This window comes from Rutidosis leptorrhynchoides, chromosome 9 (genome assembly GCF_046630445.1).
Source record: "Rutidosis leptorrhynchoides isolate AG116_Rl617_1_P2 chromosome 9, CSIRO_AGI_Rlap_v1, whole genome shotgun sequence".
Taxonomy (NCBI): Eukaryota; Viridiplantae; Streptophyta; class Magnoliopsida; order Asterales; family Asteraceae; genus Rutidosis; species Rutidosis leptorrhynchoides.
The window spans coordinates 292130043-292151146 of NC_092341.1; the positions used below are offsets into that span (position 1 = coordinate 292130043).

Below are 21104 nucleotides of genomic sequence, written 5' to 3' on the forward strand. Positions count from 1 at the left end.
TCGTTTCTAATTGACTTTTGACAAAATTCATCATAACTTCTTCAAAGTTAGATTTCTTCTCTACTAGTTGCATGTTATGGTTTTGTTGTTGATATGGTAATTGAGGTAACGGTTGTTGTTGAAAATTTTGTTGAGGTGGAAATGGAGGTTGGTTTCTGTTGAAAAAGCCAGGTGGTCCATTTCTTTGAAAAGCAAAATTCTTCGAGTTTTGATATCCTGGGTTTGCAGGTTGATAATTAGAATTTCCTCCTTGAAAATTTCCTTTTCTTTGATTGGCCATAAAATTAACTTGTGCTACTGAGTTCATTGGCTGATCATTGATATCCTAATCTTTTGTGAAATGTGGTTGTCCACAGATTTCACATCCTACTTGTAATGCTAAAACTGTTGAATTTAGTTTCTCTATTTCTCTTCCAAACTTTTTGAATTGATTCGACAGTGAAGCTATGGTTGTGTTGTTGTCTTCATTTTCTTCAAGGCTTGCCACCGTCCTTCTAGGTAGTTGATCTCTAGATGGTGTCCATTCAAAAGTATGAACTGACATGTCTTCTAACATGTCATACGCTTGATTTGGTGATTTGTACATAAATACTCCTCCAGCGGAGGAATCTAATATACCACGAGTATGTTCATCAATACCACGATAAAAAGTTTGTACTATTTGCCCTTTTTGCAATCCGTGTTGCGGACAATTTTGTAACATTCTTTTTAATCTTTCCCATGCATCATAAAGAGTTTCATCCGACTTTTATTTAAAAGTGGTGATTTCAGTTCTAAGTCTTTCGGCTTTTGCCGGTGGGAAAAATCGGGTAATGAATTTTTCTCTTAATTCGTTAAAAGTTGTGATAGAATCAGGTTTTGATGCTTTCAACCATGCTTTTGCGTCTCCGATTAATGAGTACGGAAAAGTTCTTAACCTAAATGCATCTGAAGAAACATCTTTGTTTTTGTACAGTTCACATAAATCTTCGAAAGCTTCTAAATGTTCTATCGGATTATTATTAAGTCTTCCGTCGAATTGGTTTTCACGAACCATGTGCATAAACTGCCCCTTGACTTCCCAGTTTTCAGCCTCAATTTCAGGTCTTCATATAGGTGCAAGTGCGAGAGGGGGAACAGTTTGTCTGGTATTCCACATCAGTAGATCATTTGGATCAGGTGTTACTTCAACCATTTCTTCTTTAATGACGATGGTTTCAGGTTCAGTTTTGATTTCTGGTTGACCACTAGTGTTTCCTACTTGTTTTTTGATATTTTTCGGTGTTTTCGGTTGACTAGTACTACCTAATTTTTTTTTGTTTTTCTTGTTTTAATCTTTTGTTCAAGTTTCTTTCAGGTTCTGAATTAAGTGCAACGAGTTTAGGATTTCCTGAACGGGTCATACAATTGAAAAATTGTATGTAGTCTTGAAGGATTTATTCACTAAGTGTATAAACATTGAACTTTCTTGAAAATGAATTTTCACGAAAGGATCGAATAACTAAAAACAATGATAAAAACCTTTAAACAAACAGATTTTCCTTCTGATTTTACCCACGTTTCGAATAGCCAAAAGATGCAGCAGAGGGGCAGGATTCGTTTGGTCTCAATATAACTGAGTACTGTTTGGCTCCAATAACCCAGTCCACGTACAAATCCAACTATTACTACGAATCAGAAAAAATATCTATTTATTTAACTACCAACTTTCCCCGGCAGTGGCGCCAAAAAGTTGATGTGCTCGATCGTGTCCTTTTATTTTGATCGGATTTAGATTGAATTTATTACACGAATTGCTTGTGATTATATGGTGTTCTTATGATTTCGGATTGATTTCACACATATAGGCAACTTTGTCCTATCCGTATAGTAATAGTTTATTTGGTAAATCCGGTTCGTTCAACAGGGAGATGGAGTTTTCAAGATTTTTTAATTGCTAAAAGTTAATCTATTTAAAAGGGGGATTTTGGATTAGGGTTTACTACTTAATTGAACGGAAATTAGATTTAACTAAAACGAAATAACTAAATTAACGACAATAAAAATACAATTTAAACTAATTTAACAAAGTAGAAGAAATAAGGTTTTTCATGGAAATATAGCAAAATAGTAAAAAGTAATTAAAGTTTACGATATGGCAATAAGTGAAATTGAAGAGATTTAAAATAAGGTAAAGTAGTGGCTACTAAAATATGTCCCCTCTGGATTTATGGATTGTTTTTAAGTCCGATTACGATGTTTTAATATATATCCTTATATTTTATCTTTCGATTTATAAAGATTTAATTAACTAAAACTAAATCTCACTTTCGTTTAGATCTCGTTTTAGCGAATTAAATTATACCCCGACTATTTAAATTGAGATTTAATCCAGTTTTTACTTTCGTTAAAACCAAAATTATAACGGTCTTACCCTTTTTATAATTACACGATTATATAAACTGTAATATTACCCAAACCACCGAATCACACTTCTAAATTGTTGTCAATAATTTGTCCATATGTTCGTCTAGATCACCGAGGTGTTGAAGCATAATTTATGTAAATTCAATGCACCTTCGCTTATTAATTTTGATAAATTATGTGATAGGGGTGAAAATATTAAATTATATAACAATGGGTTGGTGATTAAACTTAATATTAAAAATAGTCAAAGTTACATCATAATATTATAATATGGTTCAATCCATTTGTCCAGAGGTTCTACATTTTAGTTACCACTATGGATATTTAGTTGGACATTATAACGGCGTAAAAATATAAATTATATAAAGTGGACATGGTAACAATAATAATAATAATAAACGATAACAATAATAAATAATAAATAACGATAATAACGACGATAATAATAAATATTACGATAACAATAAAAATAACAACAATAATAATAATAATAATAATAACAATAGAAATAATAACGATAATAACGATACGTGAAAATAAAGTTAGGACGTGGAGACTTACAGCGAGTTGGAACGGTAAAAAACGATATTATTAGCATAGTGGTACACGGACAGAACTCTGATTTAAAACCCGTAAATTAAATGTTACAATAACCTTATTATTAAAATAAACTTAAATTAAAATTATAATTATAAATATAAATATAAGTATACAGAGAAGAAATGAAAATATTGTGTATAAAACTCTCGATCAAACTGCCTTTTTATAGGATTTTGGCCTGCTACAGTAACCCATGCGATCGCATGGGTTTTATGCCTATTTCCCATGCGATTGCATGGCCGCCAGATCCAGCTCACATATTTTTTGGTTTTCTTCTTTGTCGACATATTTATATATATATATATAATATATATATATAATTTATATTAATTATATATATATTATATTATATTCTTGTGCATAGTTGACTTGTAATTTTCGCTCCGTTGTCTCGTACATTTACGCCCGATTTATGTCTCGGTTCCAGTTTCTCGAACGCATTTTCTTATAATTTAATATCGTGTACTTTGCGTTCCGCGACTTGTACTTTTGTCAATTTTTAGACGTTTTTCTTCGATAAATTAAACCACTTGGAGTGTAACTTGTACGTTTGAGCGTTTTGGACATTTTCATCTTTCAAATCTTCGTTTTCATCTTCAAATCTTCATTTTCGAGCGATCTCCGTCTTTCGTCTTCACACTTATTTATTTAAAAGATTACAACTAAAAATAAGGAAATTACAATTAAAAACATTACATTTTGGAACGATATTGCGACTAAATATATGTTTGTTTTGAGCAATATCAATAAACTACAAACATATATATATATATATATATATATATATATATATATATATATATATATATATGTATGTATATATATATATATATATATATATATATATATATATATATATATATATATATATTTTATAAAACCTTTATTTATTAAAACAATTTAAATGAATAATTTTTTTTTTTTAAAATTTTGTTTCCTTTTACTTTAGGTAGTTTCGGTATGTTTACCTAGTCCGTCCCTCGACAAAATTTAAAATTTGTCGTTAAAGTGATTGTTTTAAAAGCAAAGATTTTTGGGTTTTTAAATTTTTTGGTATACTTTAGATCAATAAAATTAAAAATAATGATAACAAAATTTTTCGCCCCGCCCTCGGGTAAAGCAATTTCGGTTCAACGACCTAGTTTTCAACTTACGACGAATTTTAGAAATCATTTTTTAAACTTAATGAAATAAAGTAAATTTTGTTTTTAAATTCGAACAAAACTTAAATTGAAAAAGTGTATTAATTTCATACAAAACCTACAAAACAAAAATTCAGAATGGGGGGAGAAAACTAGTTCTTTAGTGTCTGCTAGTTGAAAAGACCAATCGGATTCCATTCTCAGAACTACACGAGAACAGAACGACTAACCCTAGACAGCATTATTTCTTAGAACATTTGAATCTCCCCACACTTAGGTAGCTGTGGTATCGAAATTGTGGTAAACTTCATCGTCAATTTCTCTTGGACCATAATCAACTTGCATATCTGTGACTTTTGCTTTAAGCCATTGGTCAGATTCATGTGTAATATCCACAAATTCAATTAGTTTCGCCTTTTATTTAGGCGAAAGATTGGATACTAACCGGTTACATAACTTAAAGTTCCCCTTGGTTCTAGCATCGCGAATCCGTTTAATAAGTTTCTTCATTGAACTGTTAATAACGGGATCATTTAATTTCGTACCAACAATGGGGTTCTTTGTTATCAAGTCATTATTAGGCGTTACTTCATCTTCCCCATACTTAGGCGTTTTATTACTGTTAAGCACTACCGTTGGAGTTGGTAAAACAACATGGTTCTTACCAATCGTTTTTGTTGGTTCAACGGTTTTGGTTGTTGGAGATTTAGACTTTCGACTCACAAAGGTGATCGATTTTTCATCATTACTAAGTGTCATTCTACCTTTTCTTACATCAAATAATGCCCCGGTGGACACTAAGAATGGTCGACCTAAAATTAGAGGAATGTTTGGGTCCTATTTTATGTCAATGACAATAAATTCGACTAGAAAGGTTAAATTACCTACTTGAACGGGTAGGTTGTCAGCAATTCCAACTGGGTGCCTAATAGTTTGATCAAAGAGTTGAACACTCATTTTCGTTGGACTTAACTCACCTACTCCTAATCTCTTATATAATGAAAGAGGCATAACACTCACACTCGCACCTAAATCTGCTAGTGCATCATACATGACACAATCACTAAGTAGACAAGGAACAATAAATTCACCTGGATCACCCAACCTGGGTGGAGGTTTTGGTGGAACTATCTTCACCGGGTTTACTTTTACGGTTTTTGTTTCTTTTACTTTCTTATTCTTCTTTTTCTTTCCAGAGGTATCACAAACTTTATTACCTATTACTTGCTCATACTCAACTCCTTTTCTTGAAAACGGGATGGGTGGTCTGTATGGTGCCACCACTGGCTTTACATACTCGGGTGGTGGTGGTGTTGTAACTTCTTCATTGTTACTCACATCGAAAACCTTCCCATCTTCTGATGCTGGTTTTTCAGAATTTGTTGAAACCATATTAACATTCTCATTTCGAGGATTTACTTCAGTATTACTTGGTAGCTTTCCTTGTTCCCTCTCACTCATCATGCTAGCAAGAGTACCTACGTGTTTTTCTAGATTCAGAATGGAAGCTTGTTGAGTTCTTAATGACTGATCAAACCTCTCATTTGTTTGGGTTTGAGATGTAATAAATTATGTTTGAGATTCCATTAGCTTTGCCATCATTTCTTCCAGATCTGATCAAACCTCTCATTTTTCTCTTCGATTTGTTGTGCTGGTTTATACAAGCTAGGTCTTTGTTGATTGAAAGTGTTGTTTTGAGTTGGTTGGTTATTCAGACCTTGTTGGTTATATGAGTTATTGTTGGGTCCATTTGGATTGTAAAGAATGTTTTAATTTCGATTAAAGTTTGGCCTTGGCGGTTGATAATTATTTTGATAATTATTTCCCAGCCTTTGGTTCATGTAGGAAACATTCTCACGTTGTTCCATCGTTTGTTCAACATTACAATCTTTCGTTAAGTGTGGTCCACCGCATTGCTCACAACTGATTCGTATTGCGTGAATATCTTTAGTCATTTTTTTCATTCGTCTCTCGAAAGCATCTATTTTTGCGGAAACGGAATCAAAGTCATGGCTAGAATCGGCTCTAGCCGCTTTAGATGAACGAAAGATATCTTTTTCTTGGTGCCACTCATGTGAGTGGGAGGCTGTGTTATCAATGATTTTGTGAGCTTCGGTTGCGGTTTTCTTCATAATGGAACCACCAGCTGCTATGTCGATGTCTTTTCATGTAGCAATGTCGCATCCTTGGTAGAATATTTGTACTATTTGATAAGTGTCTAAACCATGTTGCGGACATCCTCTTAACAATTTTTCAAATCTTGTCCACGCCTCATATAGAGTTTCATTTGGCTTTTGCGTGAACGTAACAATTTCTCCTTGAAGTCTCACGGCTTTAGATGCCGGAAAGAATTGTTTAAGAAATTTCTCAACTAAGACATCCCATGTATCAATCGCCCCTTCAGGTACCGATTCTAACCAATCTTTGGCTTCTCCTTTTAAAGTCCAGGGAAATAACATGAGATAGATTTGTTCATCCTCCACTTCTCGGATTTTAAATAGAGTACAGATCCTATTAAAGGTTCGAAGATGTTCGTTTAGATCTTCTTTTGGCGTACCACTATATTGGCATTGATTAGTTACCATGTATAGGATTTGTCCTTTGATTTCATAATCTGGCGCATTAATGTCTGGCTTAATAATGGTGTGACCTTGGCCAGTGCGTGTGGCTCTCATTCGGTCTTCCATACTTAGAGGTTCCGTTACTTCCATAATTGAAATTGTTGAATATGAATCACTAGAGTATTATGATTTAACGGTTTGTGGTTCAGGAGTAATGATTAGTGAATCTGGATCTTGGAATTGTCCTTGAATATTCTCCGGGTTCTCAATTGTGAAGTCGGGTTCAAAAAATGGATTATCGAAAATTTGAATTGGAGTACTTGTTCGACTAGATGATGATTCTAAAGAAAAATCAACGGCGACAATGTTGGCTAGATGTCTTGATCGAGTTACAGGTGGTGAACGTATGAAATGTGGTGAACGTTTTGCTCGGTGCATTCACTGAATATCCTATTATTTATAAAAGATAAAAATTATATAAGTTATCAAATTAATAGACTTTTCTGATTTTGTCCACGTTTCGAATAGCCAATAGATGTAGTAGGTAGCCAGGACCCTTTAAATCGGAAGCCCACAACTCGCTACTAACAAATTCAACTATTACTACGAACCATAAAATTTTGGATGTCTATCAATTTAACCGCTTAAAATAATTTTTTCGTTTTGAAATTTTAGAGAAGAAATAGAAAATTTTATGTCCTAAAAACTAGAGCGTCGAGAAATAAGAAAAAAAAGCGCGTCGAAAAACGTCGAAAAATAAAAGGTTGAAAATTAAGCGTCGAAAAAAATAATAAAATGCAGCGTCGTAACTTAAAAGTCTAAAAACTAAAATTTAAAACTTATGTCTAAAGGTATTAAAGCTTAAAAGGAATTCTATATCCAAAACGGCAATAACTTAAAAAGTACTAAAATCTTAAAACGACGTCGCAAAATTCTAAAGCACCTAAATCTTAGTCTAAAGAAAAAGCACTTAAGGGATTTTACCGCAAAGCCTAAAAATCTAGAAATATAAAATAACTACGGCAAAAACTATAACTTAAAGCTAGTTACGAACGATAAAAATACAAATTACGAACTATATGTTTAAAATATACAATTTATAAAAAATACAAAAAATGATAAAATTGCTTATTTTTATAAAAATATTATTTTTATATTATTATTTTATAAAAGTATTAATTTAAACACTTAAAAATATAGAAATATATATTTTTTTTATGTTTTTATATATATTTTTTAAAACTTATATATTTTTACAAAATAGCTTAAAAACTAAATATTTTTTTTTTAGAATATAGCGTTTCGCTTTCGATCCCCGGCAGCGGCGCCAAAAACTTGATGTGTGCAGCGGCGTATACGAAATAGTTATATTTTTACTACTAAATACGATATAATTTACACAAGTTTTTTTTATTATTTATATAGATGGGATATACCTAAACCTTGCTACAATACTTATAGGTAGTGTACCTAATCGTAGAATAGTGTAGTTTTTAGTAAGTCCGGTTCGTTCCACAGGGAGCTAGCTGAGTTTAACGCTATATTTTTAACAACTATAATATATTATATATAATTATATATAGTAATATTATTATAAAAGGGGGTTTTACCGTTTAATGACCGGTTTGTCGATTTTAAATAAAGCGTAAAGATAAATGACGATAATATAAATGACAGAATTTAAATTTCGATAAAGTAAATTGTAGTAATTAAAATGACAGTAAATAAAGGTACGATGAAATATGAAATAAAAGTATTATGCTTATTTAAACTTCCGTAATCATGATGTTCGACGTGTTGATTTTAATTTATTACCCGGGTTAATTGTCCTTTGTCCTGATTTATTTGATATCTATCTGGTTTTTGTCCATAATAGTCCATCGGTCATAATTATAAAATGCTCGTCAAATTAACCTTATTCCCGAAGTCAAATATTCCAACTAATTAGAGATTCGAACTATAACAAGGTTTTAATACTTTGTTTAATGATTACACCAGGTTATCGACTTTGTATAATCCAAGGTTTTATTACTTTGTTAACAATTACACCAATTATCCTTGTATGTAATCCACCCCTGCTTTAATGAGATATGAATATTAATTTACCCACTTGATCAGAATGAATAATCAATTACCCAACCCGAATAATTAATTAAATGATCGTAAAAGATGTCGTATAAACGTCACTAAATAGAACATACATAATCATTTTAATAATTATTAGATTAACTAATTTGAAGATAGGTTCGACTTATTCTAATGAGTTATCATTCGATTAGACAATACCCCCTATCTATTAATAGTCAATAGTCCAATGTCCACAAGTGTCGGTCTTTTGTCCAAACCTTAATTATGGTACAAAATCTAATAACCCAATCTTAATTTTTAGTCTAAAATCACGATTACTTTGGCTCAAATAAGCATAATAATAACTTAGTTACGAGACATTAATTTAAAAAGGAAGAACATAGCTTACAGTGGTGATTAATCGCGTAGCGTTGCACGGACAGAGTTTTGACTTAAAACCCGTAAAACATTCCTTACAATAACCCAATTATTATTAAACTTAAAATTAAAATTATATTATATATATATATATATATATATATATATATATATATATATATATATATATATATATATATATATATATATATATATACACGTTACATATGAAGGAAAAGAAAAAGGCGTGTTTACTCGTCGAAAAAGGCTGAATTTATAGGACCTGGCCAGATTCTGATGCTCATGCGATCGCATGGATTTTGTGCCTTCTGGCCATGCGATCGCATGGCCTCCTGGGACAGCTCACATATTTTTGTTTTCTTATTTGCCGACGTTATTTAATATCATATATAAATAATTTATATAATTATTTAAATATTATATTATATTCTTGTGCATAGTTGACTTGTAATTTTAGCTCCGTTGCGTCGCGCGTTGAGAGTTGACTCTGGTCCCGGTTCCGGATTTTCGAACGCCTTTTCGTACGCTTAGATATCTTGTACTTTGTGTTCCGCGACTTGTACTCTTGTAATTTTTAGACGTTTCTCATCAATATTTCGAACCACTTGGATTGTACTTTGTACTTTTTAGCTTTTTGGTCATTTGCGTCTTCAAATCGTTATTTTCTTCTTTTATCTTCACACTTATTTATTTAAACGAATATTACATAAAAATAGAACAATTATAACTAAAAAAATCTTTACATATTGGAAGGATATTGATACTAAATATATGTTCCTTTTTAGCATTATCAATTACCAACTCAACGATGGAGTCGGAGTTTGTTGCTTTAGCTGCTGCTGGTAAAGGGGCAGATTGGCTTAGAAACTTGATCCATGAGATACCATTATAGCCTAAACCTATTGCACTCATGTCTATCCATTATGATATTGTTGCTACATTGGCAAAAGCATATAGCCATATGTACAATGAGAAGTCTAGACACCCAGGTGTCAGACATAATATGATTTATGAACTCATCACGAATGGGGTAATTATTATAGTGTTTGTGAGGTCGCAACAGAAATTTGCTGATCACTTGACGAAGGGATTGGCAAGAGACTTGGTTGACAAGTCTACTGTGGGGATGGTTTAAAGTCCACATAAATTTATGATAATAAGATACCTCCATTCTGATGAAAATCAGAAGCTGAATTCAATGTGGAAGGCTTATACTTAGAATTTTGGAGTACATAAATTTTGTATCATCCCAAGGTAAGGTATGTACTCAAACCTGCTGAAGGTAAGGTTGAAGTCTAGCTACTTAATAGTTTATTTGAAAAAATGTGAGAGCAGGTGCATGACTGAAGTAAACTACCTATGATAGTGAAGTTTTGCTGCTTCAAGAAAGCTTTGGACTTTTTAGCTTTGGATACATTCATGAAAGGATATGGACACATGGCTTGTAAAGTGTCAGGATAGCTTTAGAGTATTTGAAAACTTATGTGTATGTAATTTTTAGGTATTCAAATGGATTGAAGGGTTGAATATTTATAACACCTTGATTCTCGAATATTTGGAATGTGTAATGTACTAAGGTGAAAATTCAATCTTCAAGATATTTTCATTTATGCATGAGTTTTGTTTTAATTGTTTATTTCTCATGCAACAAATTGCACTAAATTCGGGAGGATTGTTGGTAATTTAGTGTAATTGAGGGACTTATTTTACACTTGGAATTGGATTTGAAAGTACGGAGTGTACACCCATTAAGTGATAGACTTCCTTGACCCAAAAGCGGTTTGGTAATTGTCTTAATATTAATGATATTAAAATTAGTCATGTAACCACTTGTGGTTTAATGTTATTAAGACTAGTCTTGTAACCTCAAAGGCATTAAGATTAATCACGCAACCACTAATAGCATTAAGAGTTATTTTTGTAACCATCTTATGGTTTGATGACTATTAACTTAGTCATGTAACCTACTTTGTGGGTTAATGTTATTAAGATAAGTTTAATGTTATTAAGGTTGGTCTTATAACCATCTAATGGTTTAGTGACTATTATGAAATAGTCTTGTAACTATAGCATGTGGGTTAATGTCTTTAAAGATATATTCTTGTAACCATTTCCTATGGTTTAATATGACATTTATATATTGTCGTGTAACTGCTTCAAGTAATTATGAAATATCATTATGAGTGATTAATTGGCCATTAAGTCTCATAATGTATTTCATCTTTTGGGTGTCTATATAAGAGGATAAACTATTTTCATGAGAAGGACAAAAAAGACACAAAATACTCTCTAACAAAAGGTTCTTTATTTCTACCAAAATCAAGAACATCATCTCTGTCTTATCCCAAAGTGATATTCGTGTAACCCAGTAAATAAGGGTCGAATAATTACTTTCGGAAAGTGATTACACGATTCAGTGATATATCCGGTCATCGATTATTTTACCCTACACGAAAGATTTAAAACCTCCAACAGTTTACTTGATGTTACTTGAACGAGTCATGTTGTGGTCCATGGTTGCAAACGGCATACGTTGCAACGTCCGTTGCGATGTTTTTGTGACTATCCCGTCTCGACTCCTTTTCGGCGTCTAATAAAACGGTCAAAAGTCGGGTCAAATGCGGGAAAGAGCGGGTCAATGACGGTCAAAAGTCGATAATTCGATTAAAATCGGTCAAAAGTCAGTCAAATCGATCAAAATTGATGTAGTTTAGTGTTACTTTTTATTACATTAGCGATAATAGCGATTATAGGTACGAACTGATCAACGAAAGTTTTTCGACTTTAAAATATGTGTGTGTGTGTGTGTATATATTTATATATATATTTATATTTATATACACATATTGTATTCTACCATTTTAATGGCGTCTCACACTTTTTTTAACCTACTTATTGGTCGGAAGTCCATTCGAAAACAATCTCTCTATCCATAGAATATTGAGAGGGAGAACTTTCTCTACTCTTGTGGTGTTTTACTCTAGGTGAAGGCTTCTCTTTATTCTAGGATTGGAGAATGATTGTCTACATCTTACCTCCACATACCCCATTTTTGTGGGATTGATTTTTGTTGTTGTTATACTATATATATATATATATATATATATATATATATATATATATATATATATATATAAAAGATCAGGGGATAAACACTAATTTTGGAATAAAAGGATAAGTGATTTTGTTTTTTTATATCTTTATTTCTAGAGCTCCAAATTAAAAAATAAAAATATCTCAGAATAACATTCATTGTGTAGATTCTGAAAAAAAGGTTTTTTTTTTTTTTTTTGACCACAGCTTAACATACATATAATGCATGTTAACCCGTTTTGAGTTTTTTTTAACAAAAAATTTACTAAACCGTTCGTATTAAAAACTCATTCTAAATCCTAAATATAAACCCTAAACCCTAGTTTCTAAACCCTAATTACTAAACCCTAAACATAGTTTTTAATTAATCAAAAGTCATTGTTTGTTTTTTTCTTTTTTTTGTTAACATATTTCTGGTGCATGAACAGCAGCTAACATGCATCAGATGTATGTTAAGGATCAAGTTAAAAAAAAAAAAAAAATCTAAATCTACACAATGAAAATTGATACCAGCAATTATTTTTTTTTTTTGTTTTTTTTTTAAATCGGAGTTGTAAACTAAAGATATAAAAATCACAAAATCACTTATTCCCTTATCCCAAAAATATTGCTTAGCGCTGGATCCTTCCCATATATATATATATATATATATATATATATATATATATATATATATATATATATATATATATATATATATATATATATATATATATATATATATATATATTAATTAGTTTTATGAGCCCGTGCGTTGTACGGAATTTGTATATATTAGTAGTCGATAACGTTAATATTGATACTTATCAAATGTATGGTACAATTACAAAATAAAATTGTTTATTACTGAAAACATTTGTATCGAAAATATTAGTATTGACTACTAACGCATAGATTCTGAGCTCGTTCGTTGGAATTATTGTAACTTCAATTGACAAATAATTGATAAAACACCAAATATGAGCCCCTAAAACGTTGTTTTAAAATTGATTGTTAGGAATAATATTTTTAAAAGAAAAATTCATAAACATTAATTTTGGAACTATCTCAATCTGATATTGTCAATTATAAAATACAGAGTAAATAATTATACATGTGTTATTTTGCATATCACAATAGCTGAGCATTTGAATGAGTAATTAGCCCAACGTACTACAAAAGTGATAATGGTCGACTGTAAATCGATTGTGATGATATTTATTAGTTAATTTCATAGTAATAATATAATAATATATAATATTATATGATTAGGCAATGAAATTTGTATAATAAATTAAATTAGGAAATATAATAATTCGATTAATAGATGGAAATAACAACACGTGACAGGAATAAAGGAGGAGTTGACACGTGACAAGATTTAACCAGGAGTTGACACGTAGGATTATTGTCACACGCTTATATATATATATATATATATATATATATATATATATATATATATATATATATATATATATATATATATATAAGTCAACATTGATCAACGTCCGTCTCGACTCCATTTCGACTTCGTCTCGCGTTTTTTTCAACCTTGCTGTGAACTCAATTGTAGTTAAGATATTGCGAGAAACATGTACTGCCTTTGTTGTTTTAATTTATTATGCAGAAAAGGATCAAGAATTCTATTTAATAATATTTTTCAAAGTATATACATGAATATACCATGGCTTCTATATGATGTCGTTTCAGTCATATTTTTGTATTTCTTGTTAACGGATATTAAACATAGAATCTATACTATATATGAAATGGCTTAGCACATGACATCACTTTATTATTTTAACCTTAGCTTAAAAAAATTATGGGACACTTGGCACTACATTACATACCCTTGCTTACATCATCATATAAATAACATTTTTTATTATTTAAAAAAAACTTATTTTAAAAAAAACGTATTTTATAATAAATATTTAAAACAATTATTTAAACTTCAAATTTAAATACTGAACAAATTTACCACATCATTATTAATCTTGGGAAGGTAAATACATATATCAAAAAAGCACGCTTCTTCTCACATACACTTTAATTCAAATAATTTCTTCTCAAAAAATTCCCATAATCAAAACACTGTCCACTACCCATCTTCATCCTTCATCCTTCATCAACCAACATCAACCACCATCAACCACCACCGTTGCCGCTGCTCTTACCACTATCGTCGCTGTTGTTGCTGCTACCACCACCGTTGCCGCTGCTCTTTCTGCATTGTTTTCTTTTTCCGTTTCTACTCTGCTCTTTTTCGCTGAAACTTCACGGCTATACAGGTAAAAAAAATTCAGGTTCAATATATTTATGGCTTTATGCTACTATTTTGTATATATAAATCTGTGTAATCGACTATATTTAATTTCTTATTTCTAATTCGAATCATGAAGCAAATCACGAGTGTATGATGATATGGCTAACAGAAAAGGCCATTGAATGTATAAATATTGGTGTTAAATTGTGTGAAATGGGTGTAAACCACTAGGGATTGAGTTATGTATTTGCATCGCAAGTATTCATGATTGTAATTCTAATTTCTGTTTTAATCTCTTTAACTAATTATTGAGTTGATTTTTTTTTTTTTTTTAATCATTTGAGGATACGTATAATTGAGACTGAAGCTGTACAATTTGCTCGATATGGTTTTGCAGGATTGAAGAATAAGACTTTGAAACCTTTTGTTTGGTTAGAGGTATTGATCATAAGCTGTTAATCTCTACTTTTTATAAGTAATAATATCTTTTTTGATTATGCACATTAACTGTTTGCTATAATGCTTGAATGAACTAATTTTGAAGATTTTTTTCTCTTTTGAAGTTCATAAATAAAAACTATAAGATGGGCAGTGTTAGTCCAGTATACTTTAAAATGGGTTGGTGGCGTTGAACTCGAGCTTATGGCAATAGCAACTGGTTTGTGCTTATTCATTATCTAACTCATTATATAATTAGATTTTTATATACTTTTTACAGAATACTAAGTTTTAAATGGTCACTATTTTATCTTCTTTTTTTTTTTTTTTTTTTTTTTTTTTGCAGGTGGTATAATTGTTTCGAGGTTCCAGGAACTTACACCTGACAAGTTAAGGAAGGTAATTTACAGCTCTTGATTTTTTTGTTCATCTTTATACCATTATTGATTTATTGATTATTTGAAATCATGATATATCATTAAATTATGTTTGGACAGGCTGGTTTGGTTAGGGAAAAGGCGTTTGGTACAACAAAAGATCGGATGCTTTATATTGAGCATTGTGCAAACTTAAGGGCTGTTACCATATTTATTCGTGGAGGTAAGTTATCATAATGGAATCTAGCTTTATGGAAACATAGTTTTTTATACCATATGTACATCTAAAATATGTTATTTTTGTGATGAATTTAGGTAACAAAATGATGATAGACGAGACAAAGCGTAGTCTTCATGATGCATTGTGTGTTGCTAGGAATCTCATACGTAATAACTCGATTGTGTATGGTGGTGGTGTAGCCGAAAGTGTTAATCCCTTAACATGTGAGTTTTTAACATGACTGTTTATAGATAGAAGAACTGATAAAGATGGTTTGCTCAATTTGAATGAACTATAATGTTCAAACTCTTTTCTTTGTTTCTGATTTTTGAAGTTTGATTATTTGGGTTGATTTGTATCGATGAATTACTTAATTACAAATCATTCTGAATTCAATCAATTTGAACCATTTATCAGTACAAATTCATTTATTTGGTACCATACTTTTGTTTTTGACTTTTATGACCCTTTTGTGTGTTTAATATTATGTTGTTGAATATGATGCAGGTATCGATGTCTTCAGAAAATTGCATCAAGGTAAATTTTTTGTTTGTTTGTTTTGTTTATAAGAGTTACATGTAGGCTGTTAAGTTGAATTCAGATTTGTTAAGTTTGAGCTTTGCGTTTGAGTACCAACTTTAGTTTATAATTTGTGTATCGTTTTTATTTGTTGTTTTTTCCTAAATATGATTTGATTTGTTTTGGTGAATTTTAGGTACATAGCACCCGAGTTGGTTCCGGTTCAATATGGCGGGCTTAGCCGTGAAGGAGAGCAAGAATTCACATCGAGTGACTCGGTTACTGAAGAATCATTATAGTTTTATAATCCATCTTTTTATCAGTAAAATTTTGCTTTTTATAGTTTTTTAATTGTTTCTTGCAGTCGCATATTTTTTTGTTGAACTGTGATGTGAGTTGCAGCTTTCCTGTACCCGAAATGCTTGGTTAGCCACTGTACCCGAATCGGGTGTAATAATATTTGAGCAGGTTTTTGCTGAGTCTGCTAACGAATTTGGTGAATTAGTTGCTAATACAGTTACCAAGGAACTTTTGCATCACACAGACAAACTTTTGGCAGCAAAGTAAGATAGTATGCCTATACTTTTATCTATTTTTATTTATTTATACTTGAAACGATATTTTATGTATTCAAATATAGAAGTTATCCTTTGGACTATTATACCAATTTGAGTTCATACTAACATAAATTTAATCGAACAGGACACCTGCTAAGGATTTTGTTAGATTGAATCAAGATATTTTGTCACCTCTTGCTGGAAAAAAGCAGTTATACACTTATGAAACGATCTACTTTTGGGAACAGATTAAAACTCCAGCGTATGTTGCCTTTCGATTTTATAGTTTTAAAGTAATGTTATTTAAGCCTAAAACATCATCTTAAAAATGACCTAATAATTAATATATATTTAAAAAAAAATAGGATGTCACTGAAATGCTCTGCTCTGTATCTTGAATAAAGGTTTTCTCAACTTGCTAATTATTGATGGTTCTCATTGCTTAATGTCTTTTTTTGTGCATCTTGAGTAGTTTTACCACCCTTAGTTATATGTATATCATGAATATATTCTTATGTTGCAGTTAAAAGGATATAGAGCAATAGGTTCATCATGGCTGTTGAAAGCAACCAGTGTCTCAAATTTCCGACAACAGTTGCATTAATTAATTAAAGGTTTTGATATATCGATTTCATAACTCAATTCTATTATTTTTCTACCTTGATTTGAATTTTCTGACATATTTTCATTTGTTTTATTCGCTTTTTAAGATTAACAGATTAGACTCGGTGGGTTTCCTATAAATATTTCAGAAATATGGTAATGGTTATTCTCCTTGGTTTAATTGAATGATAATAAATAATGTTTTAATTATTATAATACAAATTTGTATTTGTATTTGTATTTACTCTGTGCCCTATTTCAGTAATTGGGTACTATTGATTGTATAGCGTTTGTATTAAGTCAGCTCAAAGAACGGTAGAGTGGGAAAGAAGCTCGAGAAAAGTGGTAACAAATTCAGGAAGAATGCTGGCAATGGTTATATGACAACATAAGAGGCTACTTAAGGTATTGTTTATATTATATTTGTATGCTTTGACCCAACATAGGTTAAGGCGTTAGAGATCCTACACTTTTAATTAGGTTTTGATTAGTGGATTAATGATGCTTATTTGAAGTTTAGGAAAACTTATTTACAACCTTATTGCATATAAAAATAGGTTATAATCGTTACATCCATGCATGAACATGAATGTACATCCATGTATGAACATGAATGTAGGTGTATGTTTTGGAAAAACATATTATATATTATAATATAATATATTTATTATATTAATCTATTTACTCCTACATTTGGGATTTTGAAGGTGGACGAGAATTGAAGCAATTGAATCTGTTTCGTTACCTGCACGTTTAGCTTTAGTAGGTGGTTTCATTTAGATGGCCGACTGACATTTAAAATGGCTATTTGATGATTTTTGGAAGTAATGAAGTATTAACATCCTTTTCAAGTTGTTTTGTTAATGTTTTGAATATTAAACACTGTGCTTTTGGATTTGTCTTTCTTATTGTCGTTCTACCAAATATTTGTTTAAACAATGTTGTTTTCTATCTAATATTACTCGATTAATTTCGTTAGTTTATTTGCACGTTTTTTATATAATGTATCATTATAAAAAAAAATTCTTAAAAAACCCGTGAAACCACATGTCCCTTCACTAGTATATCATATGTAATATCTAGCGTATCTCATATTAAATATAGGCATATCTAGTATTAAATGTAGCAAGAGACATAATCCCTAAAATCAAGGGATATAAGCTCAGATCATGTATTATATATTTGGCGTGTTTGATCAATAAGAATCATGGGTGAATTATAACATTCTAACATGGTATCAGAGGGTTTGATCCAAAACCTAGTCGGCCGAATGTGTGCCGCTTCTGCTCTACCACCCATCAAATCTTCCAATCAACCACCGAACCTATAATTCACTCTTCTATCTATCTTTCTTCTGTTTCTTGCAAAACTCACGGTTGAAATATACACCGTTGCAAATCTTCCTATCCACCATCAACACCGAACCTCTTCAGTCTTCTATCTATATATTTCTTCTGTTTCCTGCAAAACTTAACGAAAAAAAAATCACGGTTGAAATATACACCGTCACAATCACCACCTCAAATCACTCACCGGAGCAGCAAATCACGGTTGAAATATCACGGTTGAAATATACACCGTTTCAGCTCCCGTCTTTATCCTTTTCTTTTGTTTTTCCATTTCTTGCAAAAAACATCCAATTACGGTTGAAATATACACCGTCATATCACCACCGGAGCAGCAAATCACGGTTGACATATACGCCGTCTCAGCTCCCGTATTCTATCTGTCTTTCTTCTTTTTTTCTTCACCCTAATAGAGTGATTTCTTCCAAGTCTCAGTTAGTCACCACCGATCCTAAACCCCCTTTCTCTCTGTGTGTTTTTATTTGTTGGGCTTTGTTTAATTTGTGACCGAAGAATTGGCTGATTTGTAGAAAAATTCCAGAGACAAATTGGGATGTAATACCTCACACTTTAATCTTTCTTTATCTTTGCTTGCACTTTTATTTTCCCTTTAATCTTCTCTCTCCCACTAAACCTCCATCACATACCCATACTATCAATTTTTATTTTGTCCTCACTTATCAATAATCAATATTTGGTCCCTACACATCATTTTATATATATTTATTTTATAATCGGCGTGAGGATGAGCCGCCTAGCTAGACTAGGTTCCAAACCTTGAAAAAAAATTAATAATAAGAATTATAATCTCTTCCGATAAAGACTGGTTATCATCGACAAAGTTCAATGCCCAAGTCCTGCTCAATCGTTAGGTAAAGCAAGCCACGACGTAAAAAAAAAAATAAAAATAAAAAAAAACGATTCGGAAAAGGAAACGCAGTCAAGCAATACGCAACCACATCAACGAATATCAGTCTGCTCGGAAAGAAGAATATTATTTAGTTTTTAGCATTTTAATCTAGTTTGACCGTTTATTCCTCTCTCGCTCAAACTGCGGGGGGATGTTAACGGATATTAAACATAGAATATATCATATGTAATATCTAGCGCATCTCATATTAAATATAGGCATATCTAGTATTAAATGTAGCAAGAGACATAATCCCTAAAATCAAGGGATATGAGCTTATATCATATATTATATATTTGGCGTGTTTGATCAATAAGAATCCTGAGTGAATTATAACATTCTAACATTTCTAACTAATAATTCGATACAGTGCTCCGAGTCACGTAGCTTTTTTTTTTTTTTTTTTTTTTTTTTTTTTTTTACGAGGAACCCCTACTACGAACGGGCACAGCCCCCCAATTTATTTGAACTTATTTGTTTTTCATTACACATTGTGGTGAATAAAGCACAAGACATTGAGCACCCATAAAGGAATAAGGCCTACATATAGATTTCTTGAACTCAATATGAACAAAAGAGCAAGCAACAGGGCACTCACAAAAAAATGGGACCAATTTTGGATAAGGTCAACAACCTAAACAAGCAATATGGCACTTTTGAGGGTTACTTTTAAAGAGAAGATGAAGAATGCTTGATCTATATTTTGATTCATTCACTTTGTTCTCTTAATAATTTGTTGCTAACTTTTCCTCGAGACGTGTTTCGTATCGATTTCATTGGTTTTTGTTGAGGTACTATGGCCCATGTCTAGTGATTAAAGGTCTGTGTTTCATGGTGTCTTTTTGAAATTAAACTTCTAGCAAAAGTGATGTGCACAAATTTGAGTTTCATAACTTAAATAGTTCTTTTGAATAGTATTGTCGATTTGTCGATATTGTGCACCATGAGGATCATATTCCAAAAGCACACAAATAATAACAGAAAAGACACCCTTTAAGGTCTATCTTCTACTCAGTCTTGATCATTTTATTCCTATTCCATGTGTTTTCAGTTTGACTATATGTGAACTAACAAACAGTTGACTTTCTGTGAGACCCATTGTAAAAGCTGACCAATATGTCAACTTATACAACAAAACATCAATCCAGTAGTAATTTAGTTTCCTTAGTTCTGCAACATATGTGAATTGCTTGAATTGATTTTCTTTTTCCGACAATTTACATGTCAAAAGTCTATTTTACATTTAGTTAAATGCACAACTTTCTTAACATGATTTACAAGTGTATAACTGGTATATCTTCTAGGTAACCTTCCCAAACAAATATGAAACATGAAAATACGATAGGATGCGCTTGAGTTAGAAAGCCATTTAGTTTCCGTAAAACCAGAAGCGACAAAACATGCACGTTGAAACTTGAAAGGCAGTTTGACGCAACAAATCATAGCCTCCGAAAGGAACGGGTAAGGTTGGCCCAAGTTGACACATAACACTGTTTTCAATAAACTCTGTTACAAGAGTAGTCCTACTAATTAGGGTCTTAGTTACATTGTCTTTTTTGTTAGGCTACAAACCAAAGTAGATATTGGAAGAAACAAATGTGTCCATATAACTCCAGGGGGAACTCCATTTAATATCAAT

At 31.4% G+C, this 21104-nt stretch overlaps 1 protein-coding gene and 1 non-coding gene across 2 annotated transcripts; both read left to right on the forward strand.

Annotated features, from left to right (window-relative positions):
* The first annotated feature begins 674 nt into the window (after positions 1-674).
* Positions 675-781, forward strand: LOC139869670 (small nucleolar RNA R71). The gene has a single exon (XR_011766254.1). It is a non-coding gene; the product is annotated as a small nucleolar RNA R71 (small nucleolar RNA).
* Positions 782-15418: 14637 nt separating this feature from the next.
* LOC139866465 (T-complex protein 1 subunit epsilon-like) lies at positions 15419-18044 on the forward strand. Its single transcript, XM_071854700.1, has 7 exons — positions 15419-15533; positions 15626-15754; positions 16038-16067; positions 16246-16474; positions 17130-17220; positions 17317-17614; positions 17917-18044. Exons 1-4 carry the CDS (start codon positions 15419-15421, stop codon positions 16251-16253), a joined length of 282 nt encoding a protein of 93 aa, XP_071710801.1. The 3' UTR covers positions 16254-16474; positions 17130-17220; positions 17317-17614; positions 17917-18044.
* The last annotated feature ends 3060 nt before the right edge of the window (positions 18045-21104 follow it).

Coding starts and splice junctions, on each gene's coding strand:
- LOC139866465 (XM_071854700.1), top strand. CDS start 15,419: ATGTTTGGACAGGCTGGTTTGGTTAGGGAAAAGGCGTTTGGTACAACA. Junction 15,534..15,625: donor TACCATATTTATTCGTGGAG/GTAAGTTATCAT, acceptor TGATGAATTTAG/GTAACAAAATGATGATAGAC. Junction 15,755..16,037: donor AAGTGTTAATCCCTTAACAT/GTGAGTTTTTAA, acceptor AATATGATGCAG/GTATCGATGTCTTCAGAAAA.